We start from the raw sequence: 20664 nt of genomic DNA on the forward strand, positions 1-20664 counted from the left end.
CATGGAATATAAGAGCAGGGAGGTTATGTTGGAGTGGCACAGGACTTTCTTTAGGCCACAGCTGCAATAATGTGTGCAGTTCTGCCTCTGCACTGTAGGAAGGATGTGATTGCATTGAAGCGGGTGCAGAGGAGGTTTACTAGGATGCTGACTGGGATAGATAAGTTCAGCGTTGAAGAGAGGCTGGATAAGCTGGGGTTATATTCTTTGGAGCAGAGGAGGCTGAGAGGTGACCTGGTAGAGGTGTATTAGATTGAGGGGCATGGACAAGGTGAAGGGAAGCTGTTGTTCCTTTAGTTGAAGGGTCAGTAACAAGAGTATATAATTTTAGTGCTAAAAGCAGAGGGTTTGGAGGGGATTTAAAGAAAGGAAAATTTCTCCTAGAGGTGGTGGGAATCTGGGCTCTGCTGGGAAGGGTAGGTTCGGCAGGTAACCTCAACAACTTTTTAAGAAGTACTTGAATGAGTATTTAAAATGTCATAACATTCAATGCTGTGGGCTAGGTGCAGACTGAATGGGCGGAAGGGCCTCTTCTATATTCTATGATTCTATCGTTCTTTGATCCTAAGCATGGCCGTCTATGAAACTTGCAGGTGCATCTTGCTCAAGAAACATAATCTTCAGTTGCTCTTTCAGTCTCTCCTGTCCAAACAACAAATAGATTTCAGACTGAAATTTACAGCAGGGTTTTCTTTTCAGAATTTGGGAGAGATCAGCTGAACAGCTTGTTCTTAGTTGGCTTTCTTCCATCTGAATCCGATAAAACAAGAACACCTCCATCCCAGTCACTGTTCAAAACAGCCTCAGCAGGGTCTGTAGCAACGCAAGCTGTTATTACCAGTATACAATTTCTTAGAAGGCTGTTTTAAGAAATACATCCAATGTGCACGGTGACCTTTCCATGACCTCTTTTGAAGAAACAATTCCAGATATTTTTGTGATAATAGAAATACATTCCTTTTCTCACAATCGTTCAAAACGTAGACCCTGCAAGCAGTGTTCATTATGAAGCACCTTTGCAATATGCTACAGAAATGCAGGCCTTTGTATTAATTGTATGTTGATATCCCGACTTATTTTGGCTTCAGGAATGGGATAATGAGCTCCTCTTGCTGCTGCGTGACATGACCGATAAAAACGGGCGGCTTAGGAAACGGCGACCAGACCCTAACTCTGAGGCCAGTGTGGCGTATGGCCGTGTGAGAGCTGTTTACGGCAAAATCCTCCCGTACAGTGAGCTGAAGCAGATCCAGGAAGTCACGTCTCACCTGGGGAGGACGAAGATTATCTCCGAGAGGAGGGTTAGTGAAGGCTGGTCAGTTGTTGTTGTTCTAGCCCTGACTGCACACACATGAAGAACAAAGAACGGTACAACATGTGAACAGGCCCCTTTGGCCCACCAAGACTGCGCTAACACACGATGCTTTCAAAACTCAAAAACCTTTTGCCTTTATGCGATCTGTAGCCCTCTATTTCCTTGCCGCTTAAACCTTCCTGTTGTATCTGTCTCCACCACCACCTCTGGCAGCAACCACCCTCTATTTTTAAAAAGAAAAACTGCCTCTTAAATCTCCTTTAAACTTACCCCCTTTCACTTTAGACCTACGTCCTATAGCAGTTGACATTTCTACCCTAAGAAAAAGACTCCAATGCCATCCATAATGGTCTGCTGCTGTGTTCCTCCAGCTCTGCACCTTGTTATCACTATCCTGGTAAGATGTTTCTGTACCCTCTCCAAACGTTCCACACCCTTCTGGTAGTGTGGCCACCGTAGCTGTACACAATATTCCAAAAGTGGCCTATCTAAAGAAGGGTCTAGGCCTGAAACGTCAGCCTACCTGCTCCTTCTGATGCTGCTTGGCCTGCTGTGTTCATCTACGCCTTGTTATCTAAAGTTCTGTTCTTTAGTATACTTTACATGGGGAGGGGTGTGTGTTGAATAATGTCATAAGGCAACTTCTGCCAATCTAGGTCATTTCATCTCATCTTCCCTGCGGTTTACTTTGCCCATTATTTTAAACTGGTGAATCTCTGGTTACTGACTGTCCTGTCCCTGGGGAGAGTTTCTCCTCATTTATGCTTTCAAGACATTTGATTTTGAACTTCTTTATTACGTCTCACACAGCCTTCTGTGCTTTGCGGAGCACAATCCTAGTTTCTCCATGTTAATTGAAGTCCCTGATAATAAATCCCCTCTTTCCTCTCTGATCTCCAGGCAAGGGATTTCCTCCGCAGCGTGCAGCGTTTCATAGATTCCCGTGCCGACGATAGCTGGGCCTGCCGAGGGGGTGAGTTTTGGCCGATTGTGAAGCAGGTGAAGATCTGTGTGCCACGGTCTAATGTGCTGCAGACTGGTGCTGTCCTGGTGGACCTTCCAGGCATCAGAGATTCCAATGCTGCAAGGAACACCATCGCCAAGGAGGTGAGTGACTGGGCACAGCTTCCTGACGTTGACTAGAACCGAGGTGGGTGGGTCAGGTAGCAAGAGCATGTAGAAACAGAGAAAAGTGGAACACACAGTGTAGACCATTCAGTCCCTCAACCCTGCTCCACCATTCAGTCTGATCATGGCTGACCATGCAACACAGTCCTCTGCTGCCACTTTCTCTCCATTTCCTTTGATCTCTTTAGGCCTACGAACTAAATCTATCTGGAAAATATTCAATGTTTTGGCCTCAGTTGCTGTTTGTTGCAGAGAATTTCACAGACTCACCACTCTCTGGGTGAAGAAGTTCCTCCTCATCTCGGTCCAATTCGTATCCTTAGATTGTAACCCCTGGTTTGGATTCCCGGCCCACAGGGAGCATCCTTCCTGTGTTTACTTATTCTGGTCACGTTAGAATTTTATACCTTTCTATGAGATCTCTGCTCATTTTTCTAAACTCCAGTGAATAGAGCCCTACCCAATCTAGTCTGTCTCCATACGTCCGTCCTGCCATCTCAGGAGTCAGTCTGGTAAAACCCTTTGTTGCACTCTGTCCATCACCAGAACTTCTTCCCTGTGGTAAGGAGACTAGAACTTTTTTTTTATTCATCTGTGGGATGTGGGAACTGCTGGCTGGGCCCAGCATTTCTTGCCCATCCCTAGTTGCCCTTGAGAAGGTGATGGTGAGCTGCCTTTTTGAATCGCTGCAGTCCACCTCCTGTGGGTTGATCCACAATGCAATTAGGGAGGCAATTCCAGGATGTTGCAGCCACTGTGAAGGAACAGTGATATATTTCCAAGTCAGGATGGTGAGTGATTTGGACGGGAACTTGCAGGGGGTGGTGTTCCCATGGATCTGCTGCCCTTTGCCTTCTAGATGGAAGTGGTCGTGGGTCTGGAAGGTGCTGTCTGAGGATCTTTGGTGAATTTCTGCAGTGCATCTTGTAGACAGTACACACTGCTGCGACTGAGTGTCGGTGGTGGAGGGAGTGAATGTTTGTGGATGTGGTGCCAATCAAGCAGCTGCTTTGCCCTGAATGGAGTCGAGCTTCTTGAGTGTTGTTGGGACACAGTACTGCAGGGGTGGCCACGCCAAGGCCCTGTACAATTGCAGCAAGACACCCCTGCTCCTGTACCCAAACACCGTCACTGTGAAGCCAACATACCGTGTGTTAGAACATAGAACATAACAACACAGTACAGGCCCTTCGGCCCTCAATGTTGTGCTGACCTGTCATACCGATCAAGCCCATCTAACCTACACTATTCCATGTACGTCCATGTGCTTATCCACTGCCTGCTGCTCCTGCAGTGCTTAGCTTCACCATGTGGACCATAATCCACCATCCTGCAGGTCACACCTCGTCTAGGATCTCACCCAGTTCACGAGAGCCACGGCTAAGATTTAAAACCCCTTGTGTATTCCCTGCAGCCCAGCCTGGTGGGTGCAAGAGTTTTTAAGAAGATGGCTCTGAATGAGTGCTGTCTGACAGTAAATTGATTATTTGGTTGCTGAATTTGAATTCACATCTTGAAGGTGCATTATTGGGAAGAAAACTACGGTAATCACAAGCTTTAATCTTGCCCTAGTGCAGCTAGTTCTCTCTCTGTAGCTTCCAGCTTAGTTTTCATTTATTCACAGATGTGGGTGTTCCTGGCTGAGTCAGTTATTTATCATTCCTGTCCTTGAGAGTGGTTTGCAAGGGCAGAGTTAAGAGCGAGTCACTTTGTCTGGTGTCAGGTATTGATCAGACCAGAAACAACATATGCTGGAGATCACGGTGGGTCAGGTCGAATCCATGGTGAGAGAGCGAGCTAACATTTTGAGTCTAGACGACTTTTTATCAGACCTGCAAACCTGCCCGGATTTTATGAGAAAAGAACTGAAAGAACTGTGATGCTGGAAATCTGAAACAAAAACAGAAGTTGCTGGAAAATCTCAGGAAGTCTGGCAGCATCTGTGGAGAGAAAGCAGAGTTAATGTTTCGGGTGTGGTGACTATTTTTGAGCATTGGTGGTGGCTAGGAGAAGGATGGTTTTTCTACAGAAGATGGTGTTGGGGAGGGGCTAGAGAGAGCCCTAAGAAAGGGAGAACAGTTGGACATACAGGGGAGTGGTTAAAGGTCAGTCTGAGGAATTGGGGACAAGTGGTGGCTGACAATGGGTTGTGTGTGGTTGCAGCATGTGTAATGACCAGCCCTGGTGTGTGGAGACTGGGGAAATGTGCTCAACCCTAAAAATGTTGAACTTGAGAATCCTTTCAGAAGGCTGCAGGGTTTCCAGGTTGAAAATGACTTGCACTGAGCCTCACTGGAGTGCTGCAGCAAGCCTGAGGCGTTGGCCAAGGAACACGGTTGTGTGTGGAAGGGGCAGCAACTGGAAGCTCCGGGTCTTTTTTGTGGACAGAATGAAGAGTCATAGTGTTGTGCAGCACAGAAGCAGATCTTTTGGTCCAACTCACCCATGCTGACCAGATATCCTAAATTAATGGGGTGAGGCGGTGGCCCAGTGGTATTATCGCTGGACTGTTAATCCAGAGACCCAGATAGCATTTTGGGGACACTGGTTCGAATCCTGTCATGGCAGATGGTGGAAGTTGAATTCAATAAAATCTCTGGAATTAAGAGTCTAATGATGACCGTGAATCCATTATCAATTGTGGGAGAAACCCACCTGGTTCACTGATGTCCTTTTAGGGAAGGACACTGCCATCCTTACCTGGTCTGGCCTACATGTGACTCCAGACCCGCAGCAATGTGGTTGACTTGAAACTGCCTTCAGTTTTTGATTAGGAATGGGCAATAAATGCTGCCTAATCAGCAGCACCCTCATACCGTTAATGAATAAAGGAAAGAAAATCTAGTCGCATTTGGCCCGTATCCCTCTTAAACCCATCCTATTCATGTCCCCATCCAGACGCTTTTTAGATGTTGTAACTGTACCAGCCTCCACCACTTCCTCTGGCAGCTCATTCCGTACACACACCACCCTCTGTGTGAAAAATTAGCCCTTTAGATCTGTTTTAATCCTTCCCTTCTCACCTTCAACATACATCCTCTAGTTTTTGAACGCGCCTACCCTGGGGAAAAGACCTTGGCTCTTCACCCTGTCCGTGACCCCCATGGTTTTATGGACCTCTTTGTGGCCACCCCTCAGCCTTTGAGTTTATTGGCTTAACTGAATTTAGATTTCCCTGTAGCTATGGTGAAATTTGAGCTTTACCCTGAGCCTGTGGACTAGCAGTCCAGCCTACATTGCCAGCTCCTTACCCACTTTGTCACAAGCACAGGTAAGATGGAGGTGATGAATTTTTAAACTTGTTTATGGGAGGTGGGCATTGCTGGCGAAGCCAGTATCTGTTCCCTCTCCCTAATTTCCCTTCAACTGATAGCTGGCTAGGTCTGTTGCTGAGGGCATTAAATGTTCAACCACATGTCGGCCAGACACAGGATGACAGATTCCCTGAAGGCCTTTAGTGAGTAAGAGGGGTTTTACAACAATCATTACATGGCCACCAGTATACTAGCTATCAATTCTCGTTCAAATTTCACCATCTGCTGTGTGTGGCAGGGTTTGAACCCTTATCTCTTGGATTAGGACTCTGGGTTACTCGCCCAGTGACTGTGCCACTGTGCCACCACTTTACCCTGTTAGAAATGACCAGACAGTCAGCCCATATCAGTGGGGGGTGGGGGTGGGGGGGAGAGGGAGAGAGGGAGAGAGAGAGAGAGAGAGACGCAGACACATTTGCTAACCTTTTATTGTTGATCTGAACTGTGAATTTTCTCATGGTCATGGCTCAGGGCTTAGCATTATGGGGGTCTTGGATCAGGAGATGGGAGCATGGTCTTGGGTCGGGTTTGTGGGGAGGGGGCATGACCTTCCATCAGGAGGTGGGGGGATGGTCTTGAGTGGGTGGGATGGTCCTGGGTCGGAGGAGGTGGGGGAAGTGGTCTGGGATCAGTGGAGGGGCTTGGCGGGGGAGTAGTCTTGGCTTGAGGGGATGGTGGTATAGTCCTGGGTCAAGGGAGTGGATGGTCTTTGGGTGGGTGGAGGGATTGGCCCAGGTCAGGGGGGTTGAGGGGAATGGGGGAGGTTGTTCTTGGGTTGGGGCTGTGGGGGGCATGGTTCTGAGTAGAAGAGAAAATGGTCTTGGGTTGAGGGAGTAGAGAGCCATCATCTTGGGCTGGCTTAAGGTGTTGGGTCAGGAAGTGGACTGCAGATATTTTGGTTCAGGATCAGAGGTCAGAGGCAGTGTTCAGCTATAACCCTGCTGTTCTCTTTCTGTCCTCAGTACCTGAAGAACTGCGACGCTGTGTGGATCGTGGCCAATGTTACGCGAGCAGTCGATGATAAGACAGCCAGGGACATGCTGGATGAGAGTCTCCGCAGGCAGCTGTTCCTGGATGGGCAGTATGGGCGCCTTGCCTTCATCTGCACCAAGACAGACTCCCACAATGTGACTGAGATCCTGAGGTATGCAAGAGTGCTGCAGGGATAGGAAGCTGAAGCTGGGTGGCTGGGGTAGCGGTGGCTCATGACAGTGGAAGGAAGGTATAGGCAGGGTGTCCAGAAACTAGTCAAAGAACAAAAACAAAATTGCTGGAAAAGCTCAGCAGGTCTGGCAGCATCTGTGAAGAAAAAAGTCAGAGTTAATGTTTTGGGTCCGGTGAGCTGTGTCCTGAGGAAGGGTCACTGGACCTGAAACATTAACTCTGATCTTTTTCTTCACAGACACTGCCAGACCTGCTGAGCTTTTCCAGCAATTTTGTTTTTGCTCTGATTTACAGCATCCACAGTTCTTTCGGTTTTAATTGGTCAGAGAGGTGGAGAGACACTGGGCAGAATGCAATGTTTCTGTGAAGGAGAGGGTTCGGCAAAGAGAGTTGTAGGAAGTTCACGAGAGTGGAGTCAGGGCAATGCGTTATCAGGTGAGGGAAGCATTGTTGGTGTGAAAAAGGACAAAAACAAGAGGAGACCCTCCTGTAGGTCTATGAATACAGGGTGAAGGGCAAACAGAGCTGGAGGATGGTGAGAGTCAATGGTCAGATGTTTCGAGCATTGTGTTCGCTGCTCGGTTGAGGTATAGTGCAGGAACACTTGGCGTCTGTAGCTCTGTATTAGGTGATCTGTTACCTCCTGTCCTTTACAGTGCCCTGCGCCTCACCAGTAGCTGCACCCCTCTGGAAGATGAAATTGTGGAGCTGAAGAACCAAATTGAACTGCGTCAAATTGAACAACAGGCCTGGAAGCAGGAGCTGGAGCAGTTGCAAGTGTGTAGTCAGGTATGCCTTTCACCGGGAGGCAGGGCAGTGGGAACTGGCAGCTGCAAGTGTTACTTTATAATGTGAGGCCTCTGCTTCGCTGCAGAGTGGTGCGGGCTCCAGTTCAGATACTCCGTCTCATCTGACCTTGGTCACTGCCCAGCATGTTTATTCATATGTACAGACTTTTTGTTTCTGTTTAACAGATTGAGGAGAGAAATTCCAGAGCCAAACAGCTGGGGTTGGCCATCAAGCAGCAGGAATCAGAGGTAAGCATGGAATCTCCCTTGTCTTTGTCAAAGCTGATACTGTCTTAAATCTTCGGGTCAGAGACCTTTTCTTATCTGCTTATTCCATTGCTCTTATTAGCAAATAGTTGGTGTGTTGCTTCATACTTTGTCAACCGTTTAAAAGTCCCAAACAGTCAGTCCCAGTCCCCTGTTCTTTCTCCAATCACTTTGTTTTTCAAGTTTTGGTCTAGTTCCCTTCTTTCCCTTTGAATCTCCTTCCATCATCATTTCTGGCTCTACATGTTAGATTATAAATCTCTATCCAAACAAATCCATCCTCATCTCCCCTCTTCTCTGTTTGCTGTTTAGCTTAAATGCTTGACCCTACGGTAATTGACTATTCTGCTAGTGGAAGCATTTTTACCCGATTTACTGCTTCAATATCCAGATTTGGTATACTTTGCCTACTGCTTTTTGAAAGCACAAATACATAACATCTACCACACTGTCCTCATCAAACTTCATTCAGGAACTTGATCAGGTTAATAAAATATGGTATGCCTTGGACAAATTGTGCTGACTTTCGTTGTATTAAGTTGTGCCTTTCCAAAGCTGGTGGCTCAATGGTTAACACCTCTGCCTGACAGCACCAGGGACCCGGGTTCGATTCCACCCTCTAGCGCCTGTGTGGAGTTTGCACATTCTCCCCGTGTCTGTGTAGGTTTCTGCCGATGCTTCAGCTCCTCCCACAATCCAAAGATGTGCGGATTAGGTGGATTGGGCACGTTAAATTGCCCATAGTGTCCAAGAGTGTGCAGATTAGATGGATTAGCCATGGGAAATGTAGGGGTAGCATACGGGGTTGGGTCTGTGTGGGATGCTCATTGGAGGGTAAGTGTGGACACAATGGGCCAAATGGCCTGCTTCCACATTGTAGAGATTCTATCAACACCAGCCTGTGGCAGACTACCCTGCAGTTTCTGAATTTATTATTTATTTATTTTCCCCTACCTTCTAAAATTATGGCCACAATTTGAAGGTATACACCTTGCCTCCATCAGTATTTATCCCATTCAGCCCATGTGACCATATTAAATTGAGTGTGGCTGATCTTTGAAGCATGAGCTCTTTGTTTCTGTCCTGTGTAGTATCACAACTGTGTCCTGCAGCATTGATAGCATCGGCTTCTTTAGTGACAACAGGTCCAAAGTCAGTGCCCAGGCATGATCTCTGACCTTTTCAAAGCTAATCACTCCTACCCTTCCTTTCGATGGCCCTTTTTTTTAATCACCTAATTACATTTGCAAAAGTGTTTTGGCTTCCGCCCTACATGGGCTGCTGAACTAGTCTCTAATGCTGTCCTTTTGCCTCTTTTAAAATTTAACTTGTATTATCATAGAACAGTTAAAACTCAAAGAAGGCCAGTTGGCCTGTGCTGACCCCTAGCATAATATTAGTCATAAAAAACATAAACAGAAATTTCTGGAAAAGTTCAGCAGTTCTGGCAGCATCCTTGGAGAGAACTGAGGAAGATCTGGAATATCAACTCAGATTTCTCTTCACAGATAACTACTCGACGTGCTGAGCTTTTCCAGCAATTTCTATTTCTGTTTCACAGCATCTCCAATCCTCTCAGTTTTTAGTTAATCTTGAGCACATTTTTCTGGTTTTTGTTTTCCCTGATACTTTGAACACTTGCTAAACCTCAGAATGTGCACAGACCCCCACCTTTTTCTCCTATCCCCATCATGTCTGCATACTCCCTGCTAATCGTATTTTGACAGATATCTTTCCTTGACTTAGTGTGTGCCAAAGCACAGGGATATCATTATATAGGTTTAATTTTCTCTACTCCCTCCCTCTCGTATACAGTTGAATGAACTTCAATGTAAAATGAGCATAAAGAGACGGGACCTCTCCTTAAGCTCCATTAAAGCTCGCAACTTCTTCTGTAAGAGAAAGATTCGTCTCAACATCAAATGTGGACTGCAGGTAGGTGCGCAGATGGGGAGGTCGGGTGGATTTGGGAGAGTTGTTCCTATCTGTGGGCTGAGAGAACTAGCGAGTTTTGAGAAGATTTGTAGCTCAGGTTGAGGTTCTGGATGTGAGTTTGCTCGCTGAGCTGGAAGGTTAGTTTTCAGACGTTTCGTCACCATTCTAGGTAACATCGTCAGTGAGCCTCCGACGAAGCGCTGGTGTTATGTCCCGTTTTCTATTTATCTGGTTAGGTTTCCTTGGGTTGGTGATGTCATTTCCTGTTCTTTATCTCCGGGGATGGTAGATTGGCTCCAAGACAGTGTGTTTGTTGATGGTGATTGATTTGGAGCCAATCACCATCGACAAACACATTGATTTGGAGCCAATCTACCATCCCCTGAGATAAAGAACAGGAATGATGTCACCAATGCAGGAAATGACATCACCAACCCAAGGAAACCTAACCAGATAAATAGAAAGTGGGACATAACACCAGCGCTTCGTCGGAGGCTCACTGATGATGTTACCTAGAATGGTGACGAAACGTCTGAAAACGAACCTTCCAGCTCAGCGAGCAAACTCGCATCCAGCTGAGAGAACTGTTCGGATCCCAGTTTAGAGACCTACAGTGAAAATGCAGCCTCAATTCTGTGTTCAAGTCTTGGGACTGAGAACTAAGCACTCAGCTTTTAGTTGAGATGACCGGTAACTGAATTTAGAGACTTGAACACCAAGATTGAGGCTGGTGTTTTAGTATCAGTGCCGAGGGAGCGCCATGCTGTCGGAAGGTCAGTGGTGAGGGAGCATGGCTGGTTTTAGTATGTTCTTTCAGGTGGGTATTAAAGATCGCCTGGCTGTTATTTTGTTGAAGAGTAAGGGAGTTCATCTTTTGAACCCCAGAACTGTGACTGTGCAGGTGGGGAGGCCATTTGATCCCATTTGCTTTGGTTTCTGAATGTTTTAACTCTGTGCCAAACTCCTGCCTTGCATTGATAATGCATTGCATGTGCCATTTCTATTTAAATTGGTGTCCTGGCTAATTATATGTTGCTGAATCAATCTCCCTAAATTAGATTTTCTGGTGTTTATTATATCGTCGTTTGTGGGTTACATTATAACTGTTTCCAATATTTTTGGACTTCCTGAGGTTGTACAAGAAATATTACTACTTTAAGTCACAGTCAACACCAAGCTTTGCCTCAAGCTTTTATTGCCTTTCTTCCTCCTTGCACCCCTTCTCGAGCATGATTCTCTCTGCCTCAGAGCTCTCTGTGTTTTATTTTCCTCTCTTTTTTTGACTTGTGTTCAGGAGATGAAGCATCAAGCCCGGAATGAAGGGCAGGAATCTGAGGAGGAGAGTGAGGAGGGCAGTGATGGTGATGATGATGAAGAGGATGATCAAGTGCAACCTCTGTTAGCAGGGGAGGGTGATCCAGCCTCAGACAGAGATGGGAACCTTCATGTATTCACTGTCAGCTCCACAGAGTACCTGAAACTCCAAGGCAAACTGCTGCGTGATGGACCCGCTCAGGTCTTCAGCAATATCGAGGACACAGGTTTATATCTTCCCTCCACCCTTCTCCTTTTCCTCTTCCATGAACCTCCTGCAGCGCCGAGGTTGGTGGTCAGAAGCTAAGAATCTTGATCATCTGCAACCTGCTCTGTTACATGTGTAACTCTTGACAACTGTTGGCAACTCTGTCACTTCCTGCAAACTCAAGCTCTTTTCCGATCGTAGGAAGGGGCCATTTGGTCTTAATCACTGTGCAGATTCTTCAAAAGAGTGCTCCACGCCCCCTGTGGTTTATTCCCAAAGCTCTACAAAATTCTCGTTTTACATTACTTATCCAATTCATTCTTGAAATTTGTGCTTGAAAAATTCCCCTCCATATTAAGTCTTTATGGTCAATAAAACTAATTCTTAGTTGTTTCCTGTGAACTGTTGAGCCTTTGTACATGAATGTTCACAAAATAGAGAGCTTAGACTTGCTCAGCTTCTAAGAGCCTTGCTTATTTTTAACCAAACACTTCTGGTCTAGAAACTTCACAAATGTTTATACTGTGGTTACTGTGCTTTCCCAGAATGACTCTTTATTCCTTTCTTTCGCAACTGTACTTGCTTCTGTCCATAGTCAGGTCTTCCCAAACTTGCAAAAACTTTTGAACTGTGGGATTTCTAACTTAAGATAACCCTTGATTATTGTGAACCAAAAAATAAGCTGTTGGCCCTCGATGTTTATGCTCCCTGTTGTGACCAGCACAGTACAAACAATCTTCAATTAAAACTGCAGGTGTTCCCTGCTCCCTGAAATATATTGTATTAAATTGCTATTCCGGAAGGATCATCTGTGTTAGTTCTTTTAAATCCTGCACAAAAGTAAAACTCCAATATGGCTTGACCTTAAAATCTAAACTTTAAAATGATAAATATAACTATAAATCTCAGCTTTCTTATACTGAGCTGTGACCTAACTTTCTCTGCTATAGAGTGACCTGGTGAGTGAATGGTTAGCACTGCTGCCTCACATCACCAGGGACCCAGGTTCGATTCTACCCTTGGGCGACTGTCTGTGTGGAGTTTGCACATTCGCCCTGTGTCTGTGTGGGTTTCCTCTGAATGCTCTGGTTTCCTTCCATAGTCCAAAGATGTGTAGGTTAGGTGGATTGGCCATACTAAATTTTTCTCGGGCAAGATGGAGTAGCCATGGGAAATGTGGAGTTGGAGGAATAGATCTGGGTGGGATGCTGTTCAGATTTTCAATGTAGAATCGCTGGACCAAATGTCCTGTGTTTGCACTGTAGCGATTCTGTGATTCCCTATACCTGCTGCCTCTCCTCAGGCTCGTTTCTCCGTATGCTTTCTCCCCATATTCATCAATACTGTCGGGTTGTGGTTTCTCGTTGTTGTGATACTGAGCTCTTCGTGAGGCCGAGAAGGTTAACGTTTGCTGTCTTCATAGAGAATCTTATAGCTGCTTCAGAAGGAGAACATCAACTGCGTTTTTTGCCAGGGTTTTGTGGGTTGGGAATTCCTAAAAATGGTCTCGAATGTGATGCCATCTACAGTTGAATAGTATTTGGGAATTGGGATGTCAGAGTCAAAGTCATAGAGCTTTGGGGCGGCTCGGTGGCTCAGTGGTTAGCACTGCAGCCTCACAGCGCCAGGGACCCCGGTTCGATTCCAGCCTCTGGCGACAGTCTGTGTGGAGTTTGCACATTCTCCCTGTGTCTGTGTGGGTTTCCTTCGGGTGCTGCAGTTCCCTCCCACAGTCCAAAGATGTGCAGGTTAGGTGGATCTGCCATGCTAAGTTGCCCATAGTGTTCGGGTTTATATGGGTTAGAGGGGATGCTGCAAGGGGCGGTGCGGACTTGTTGGGCCGAAGGGCCTGTTTCCGCACTGTAGGGAATCTAGTCATACAGCACAGAAACAGACCATCTATCCAACTTGTCTGTACTGACCAGGTTTCCCAAACTAATCCCTGCTACCTGCGCTTGGTGCTTAACCCTCTCAACCTTTCCTATTCATATACCTATAATGTCTTTTAAATCTAAACTTCTAAGGGGAGGCGATGACCTAGTGGTATTGTCGCTCAACGGTTGATTCAGTGACCCAGACAACATTCTAGGGACCCAGGTTCAAATCCTGCCATGATGGAATTTAAAATCAGTAAAATATCTGGAATTAAGAATGTAATGATGACCGTCAATTGTCTATTGTTGGAAAAATCCATCTGGTTGACTAATGTCCTTTAGGGAAGGAAACTACCATCCCTACCTGGTCTGGCCTACATGTGACTCCAAACCCACAGTAATGTGATTGACTCTGAGCTGCCCTCTGGGCAATTAGGGATGGGCAGTAAATGCTGCCTGGCCAATAATGCCCTCATCCTGTGAATGAATAAAGAATAAAAATAAATGTAACTGCACCTGTATCTGCCACTTCCTCTGGCAGCTCATTCCGTTATTGCAACACCCTCTGTATGGACCAGAAATCATTTAAAACCCAGCAGAGGATAACTAAGAATGAAATATGAGAGTAAGTTAGATAGTAATATAAAAGAAGATTGTAAAAGTTACTTTTAGATATCTAAAAGTAAGAGAATGGTAAAAGTGGGGATTGGACTGCTGGAAAATGAGGCTGGCGAGGTAGTAATGGGGAGCAGAGAAATGGGGGAGGAACTGAACAGGCACTTTGCATCAGTCATGATGGTGAAAGACACCAGCAGCATTGCAGAACTTCGAGGGAGTGAGGGGACTGAGGTGAGTGTAGTGTCCATCACTAAGGAGAAGGTGCTGGGGAAGCTGCAAGGTCTGAAGGTGGATAAATCACCCGGATCAGAAGGACTGCACCAGGGGTTCTGAAGGATGTGGCTGAGGACGTTGTGGAGGCATTTGTTGGTGATCTTTCAGGAATCATTGAAGTCAGAAAGGATGCCAGAGGTCTGGAAAATGGCTAATGTAAAGCTCCTGTTTAAGGGAGGGAGGGAGGCAGGCAGAGGACAGGAAACTGTAGGCCGGTTAGTCTGACATTAGTTATTGGTAAGTTTTTAAGAGGCTGTTATTAAGGGTGTGATTGTGGAGTAATTGGAAATGCGTGGTAACATAGGTCTGAGTCAGCACAGTTTTGGCCATGCCTGACAAATCTGTTAGAATCCTTCGTCTAACCTGCTTGCTAACTCCTCAAAGGAGAGCCAGTGGATGTGATCTATTTGGATTTTTAAAGGGCCATTAACAAGTTCCTGCTGACTAGGCTGCTAAATAAGACGAGCCCATGGTGTTAGGAGCAAGGTACTGGCATGGGTCGAGGCAGAAGGCAGAGAGTGGGGATAAAAGGGTCTTTTTCAGGATTGCAGCCGGTGACTAATGGAATTCTGCTGGCGTCAGTGGTAGGATCATAACTATTCACACACACATTAACAAGCGGGTTGAAAAAAAACTGAGGGCATTGCTGCTGAGTTTGCACATGACACAAAGATAGGTGAAGAGACAGGTAGTATTGAGAAACATGGAGGCTGCAGAAGTTAGGGGAATCGAGGCTTATGGGGAGAAGGCAGGAGAATGAGGTTGAGAAACTTATCAGCCATGATTGAATGGTGGAGCAGATTTGATGGGCTGAATGGCCTAAATCTCCATCTGTATCTTTTGGTCTGATGGTCTGTTTGGAAGACCCTGTTGAGGCTCCTGATCGTGGAATCATGTATGTGGTGGGGAAGGAATTCTGAAGTTCAATCACAGGCAAGTTAATTCTGAGCTGCCTGCTTTGATTTTCTGCAGAAATCCCCGCAGTTCAACGTTTTGTTCATCAGATCACCCTGTCAAGACGGGTCGTCGCCACGGAGATGGTCATCCGCAGAGTGGCGACCTTTGTCAGTCACGTGGTCACTTACCTGACTAATCGCAGAGCCCAGGTAAACATTGGAATCCTGCTGTGTAGTGTCAGCGTTGTTGCAGGGTGGTGCGGTGGGGCGTGTGGAATTGTGGCCGGAGTAGGGGTGAGCACACTCAGAGATAGCAGGAGCTGCCGATGCTGGACTCGGTCAACACTGTGTGGAGCTGGAGGAACACAGCAGACCAGGCAGCATCAGAAGAGCAGGAAATTTGACGTTTCGGGTCGGGACCTTTTTTTTTTCAGAAAAATGGGGTGAGCTCACTCCCTCCCTCCCTTACTGAAGCGCTAGGGTGAGCCGTTTTTCATGCACTCCCTGCCTGTTGCCACTCTTGCACACTCACAGCATGGTTAGGAGACAGCCTGCAATTCTGACTATCTGTGGATGTGAATCCTGGCTCCTCGTTGCTGGTTAAGAGTAAGTAGTCAAACAAGAGACTATGGTTTAATTGATTAATAATTAAGTGGACATAATGTGGAATTAGGGCTGTTGTGCCGCAATGGTAGTGTCAAAGAACAAAGAAAATTACAGCACAGGAACAGGCCCTTCGGCCCTCCAAGCCTGCACTGATCCAGATCCTCTATCTAAACCTGTCGCCTATTTTCCAAGGATCTGTATCCCTCTGCTCCCTGCCATTCATATATCTGTCTAGATACGTCTTAAATGACGCAATCGTGCCCACCTCTACCACCTCCACTGGCAATACATTCCAGGCACCTACCACCCTCTGCGTAATGAACTTTCCACACATATCTCCCTTAAACTTTTCCCCTCTCACCTTGAAATGGAGACCCCAGAACACCCCAGGTTTAAGTCCCACCTGCCGCAGAGAGGTGCGTTGTAACATATCTCTGAACAGGTTGGAAAGTACTTAAGACCGAGTAGCTCGTAGATTTCTTCCGCCAAACAAAAACTGGCATCTCGGTTTCTGTTCCCCTGACTTGTTTCCATCTGATTTCAGCATTGGCATCAGTTGACTGAAGGTGAAGGTTGGAAACGAGGAATTCTTTGTGGGCAGAAGGTTTAACTTGAGGTGTTTTTGAGAAGAATTGGTGTAAAGTGTTGGAATCTAATTTCCCCCTTATTTTCTGTGAAGTTGAATCTAATGCTCGATGGAAAAGTGATGTGGAGGTATAGACACCAGTAATGTTTTTACCAGAGAAAGGCTATTGAAACACTACTGCTTCCTACTCGAAACAAGATCAGATGGAAAGTATTCAGAACTGGAGCTTCTAGAAATGGACAAGGGGACACTAATGGTGAAGTGGTGCAGTGTCTAAACCTCTGAGCCTGGAGGCCTGGGTTCAAGTCCCACCTCTGAACAGGTTGATTAGAAAATTAAGGAAGTCAACCCTGAGAGAGATTGGGATAAACAGCTAACATTTATGGACATAGCTATTAGAAAAATACATAAAATGCATGGTCAGACTTTGGTAAATTCAAATTGGAACATCTTAACTTGGTGCTTGCCTTTAAGTTGTTGGTCTTTATTAAAGTCCCAAGCATGGTTAGCCTGTTGGTATTAACTAGAGTTAGATTTCCAGAAAGAAACTTGATTTTGGAACAATTTCCAGAAGCCTGGTGGAAGCAGGTGGAGTTGAACCCAGGTTCCTGGCGCTTTGAGGCAACTCTGTTAATGACCAAGCCACCATGCTGCCCAATGGACTTCTGTGGGTTCTCAACATTTTGAAAATTACTTGTGGCACGGAGGGTTCAGACAGCGAATACGGCAGTACTGATCAGACTGACGGAATTGTGCTAGTTTCTGGAAGTTTCAGCCCCATAATATTATTGTATTACTTTAGCAAGACCTAACTTCTCTTATCAAATTATTAAGCAAGTGTTATTGATATCAGAGGATAGGAGTTTAAAGTGGGGAGAAGGTCTTAATACTAAATCAGCAGTTTGCCCATCCATCATCTCACAGTTTAAAATCTAACTAAAGGATGCAGGAATAAGGGACAATGAGGACGCTAAACAGGAGCAGCGTTAAATGTGAGATTTTTTTTTTAGAAAAGAGACATTAACTTGGCCCATGTATGGGGTGGACGCGAGGAAGTTGTTTCCATTAGGCGGGGAGACTAGGACCCGTGGGCACAGCCTTAGAATTAGGGGGCGTAAATTTAAAACTGAAATGAGGAGACGTTTCTTCAGCCAGAGAGTGGTGCGCCTGTGGAATTCATTGCCACGGAGTGCAGTGGAGGCCGGGACGTTGGATGCCTTCAAGGCAGAGATTGATAAATTCTTGATCTCACAAGGAATTGAGCTACGGGGAGAGTGCAGGGAAGTGGAGTTGAAATGCCCATCAGCTGTGATTTAAATGGCGGAGTGGACTCAATGGGCCGAATGGCCTTACTTCCACTCCTATGTCTTATGGTCTATAGGTTGTTTGAAAAACTCATGTGGCTCACTATTGTCCCTTAGGGAAGGAAATCTGCCGTCCTTACCTATGTGTGACTCCAGACCCACAGCAATGTCGTTAACTAGCAGTTATGCTTTGAACATTTAGGAATGGACAATAAAATCTGGCCTAGCCAGCCAGCAACACCCATATACTGTGGATGAACTTAAAAGTAGATAGTGTCCCGTTAGCTTTTAATGAAGTTACAACAGTGGGCTTGTTGCTGTGGAACAGGGCTACTTGCTGATTGTCAGCCCATAGCAGGGGAAAAAAGAGTAATAGTGAAATAGCAAGGACTGGATTGGATCCAGTGGCTAATTTTAGAACCAGCACATTGTAGTCCCCAGCATTGTCAGTGATGAACTTGGGTATGTTTGTGTAAGTGTGAACTTTGTGGTCATAACCTCAGGAAGTTCCTTCATTAACAGAGAATGTGAAAGAAATCAGATGGTTATGGGTGAGATACTTGATAAAATCTGGACAAATCAACCAAGTAAAATTTTTGCCCTGACACAGACGGTCCTTGCGATGAACTGAAACAGTTTGGAGACTACAGTGCATAGCAACTGGAAAAATTTTGAGAGGATCGCAGAAACAACTGCTCTGGTAATGAGTTGCCTCTCCCCACCCTAACTCCAACCTTGGGAAAAGGCTGTGATTAACTTCCTCTGAGCCCTCGAATGCCATGAATGCAGGGAGAGTGTAATCATGGAGGCTGAAGATTCTGAGAAAATTCAGTTGACTTCACAGGACCATGTAATGCCATCAGAAAAAACTCAAATCCAGTGATAGTGGTATGTTACAAAGGAAAAGGGCAGAAATATTGGAAAGATCCACATACTTTTTTGATTACTTCTGAGATGTAGGTGTTGCTGCCATTGCTCAGTTGCCCGTTGAGAAGGTGGTGGTGAGCTACCTGTTTGAACCGCTTCAGCCCATGTGCTGTAGGGTTGACCCACAATGCTGTTAGGGAGGGAGTCGCAGGATTTTGACCCAGCGACGTGAAAGGAAACACAATGTATTTCCTATGTATCTGCTCCCTTGTCATTACAGGTGGAAGTGGTCGAGGGTTTGGAATGTGCTGGCTGGAGATCCTAGGTGAATGTCTGCAGTGCATCTTGCAGATGGTATACACTGCTGCTACTGAGCGCCAGTGATGGAGGGAGTGAAGTAGACTACTTTATCCAGGATGGTGTCAAGCTCGTTGAGTGTCGCTTGAATGACACTCATCCAAGAATGTGGGGAGTGTGCCATCGTACTTGAAGGTTGTTGATAGCGGACAGCTTTTGGGGAGTCAGGAATTCCTAGCCTCTGACCTGCTTTTGTAGCCACTGTATTTAAATGGCAAGTCTAATTCAGTTTCTGATCAATGGTCACCCCCAGGATGTTGACAGTGGGGAATTCAGTGGTGGTGATGTCATTGAATGTCAAGGGTCAGTTGATTAGGTTGTGTGTTATTGGAGATTGTCATTGCCTGGCATTTGTGTGGCAAAAATGCCACTTGTCAACCAAAGCCAGGGTGGCATGGCGACTCAGTGTTTAGCACTGTTGCCTACAATGCAATGGGACCCAGGTTCAATTCTACCCTCGGGCGACTATCTGTGTAGGGTTTGCACATTCTCCCCGTGTTTGCGTGGGTTTCCTCCAAATGCCCAGGCTTCCCCTCTACAGTCTAAAGATGTGCAGGTTAGCTGGATTAGCCATGGGAAATTGCCCATAGTGTCTGTGGAAATGCAGACTAGGTGGGTAAGCCATGGGAAATGCAGGGTTACAGGGGATAAGGTACGAGGGCCGTGGCTGGGTTTGGGTCTGAGTGGGATGTTCTTTTGAAGGGTCAGGTCGATGGGCCTGTTTCCATGCTCTAGGGATTCTGTGATAATGTGCACGCCGCATTTGAATATGGATTGCTTCAGTAGCCGAGGAGTTGTGAATGGTGCTGAACCATTGTGACCTTTATGATGGGAAGAGGGTCATTAATGAAGCAACTTAAGAAGGTTGGGTCTAAGACACTACCCTGAGAAACTCCTGCAGAGATGTCCTGGAGCTGAGATAGGAATAAGTGAAACCAAAACATAAGTTGCTGGCCAAACCCAGCAGGTCTGGTAGCATCTGTGGGAAGAAACAAGTCTGCTGGTAAGTCACTGGACTCGAAACATTAGCTCTACATTCTTCCCACTGATGTTGCCGGATCTGCCAGCAATTCTGTTACTTTTCTGATCTCGAGCAGTTTTGGTATCATTATTAGGAATGAGTAGGTCTTTTTCAGGCTGATGGGATGTCCTGAGTGGTGTCTCAAGGAGTCAGTGCTGGGTCCTCATCTCTTTACAATTTAGAGACATGGTTGAGATGAAGGAGCCGAGGTATGGGAGCTAAATTTGCTGATGACACAAGAATAGGTCAGAAAGTGAGTTGTGAAGAGGAAGTGAGGAGCCTACAAAGGGACACAGATAGGTTAAGTGAGTGGGTAAAATTCTGGCAAATGGAATACAATGTGGGAAAGTCTGAAACTGTTTACTTTAGCAGAAAAAATATTTCTAATGAACAGCATATTGTCTAATTCGTGAGAGGAAGCAGAGGGATCTGGGTGCTCTAGTACATGAATCATAGAAGGTTCCACTGCAGGTACAGCAAATAATCAGGAAATTGCATAAAATGTTATGTTTTATTGTAAGGGGAGTTGAATAGAAAAATAGGGAGGTGATGCTTCAGGTGTACAGAGTGTTGGTGACACTAAGATGACTGATCAACCACCACAATCATCATCCTTTGTGCCAGAAATGACTAAACAGAGTGTGCCCCCAGATTCCCACTGATTCCAGCTTTGCTCGGGCTCCTTGATGCCACACTCTGAGTTGCAATAAGGTTAATTAGGGGTTAATTTATCCATAGACAGGATAGATTTAAAAGAGGAATGGGTGGAACTGGTTTGTGGAAGGAGCTATAAGACTGAGAAAGTTAATAAACTGTGTCCACAAAGAAA

The 20664-nt window shown here is 45.9% G+C and overlaps 1 protein-coding gene across 1 annotated transcript in view; it reads left to right on the forward strand.

Moving 5' to 3' along the window:
- LOC125463041 (uncharacterized) overlaps positions 1–20664 on the forward strand; it is a 96261-nt gene that overhangs the window by 33200 nt on the left and 42397 nt on the right. The window contains exons 10-17 of the mRNA XM_059640678.1: positions 1089–1301; positions 2216–2422; positions 6720–6901; positions 7578–7710; positions 7896–7958; positions 9792–9911; positions 11206–11452; positions 15171–15304. Of these exons, the coding sequence (XP_059496661.1) occupies positions 1089–1301; positions 2216–2422; positions 6720–6901; positions 7578–7710; positions 7896–7958; positions 9792–9911; positions 11206–11452; positions 15171–15304 (1299 nt within the window). The remainder of the gene's footprint in view (positions 1–1088; positions 1302–2215; positions 2423–6719; positions 6902–7577; positions 7711–7895; positions 7959–9791; positions 9912–11205; positions 11453–15170; positions 15305–20664) is intronic.

The sequence above is a fragment of the Stegostoma tigrinum genome, chromosome 2 (assembly GCF_030684315.1).
Source record: "Stegostoma tigrinum isolate sSteTig4 chromosome 2, sSteTig4.hap1, whole genome shotgun sequence".
In the NCBI taxonomy this organism is placed as follows: Eukaryota; Metazoa; Chordata; class Chondrichthyes; order Orectolobiformes; family Stegostomatidae; genus Stegostoma; species Stegostoma tigrinum.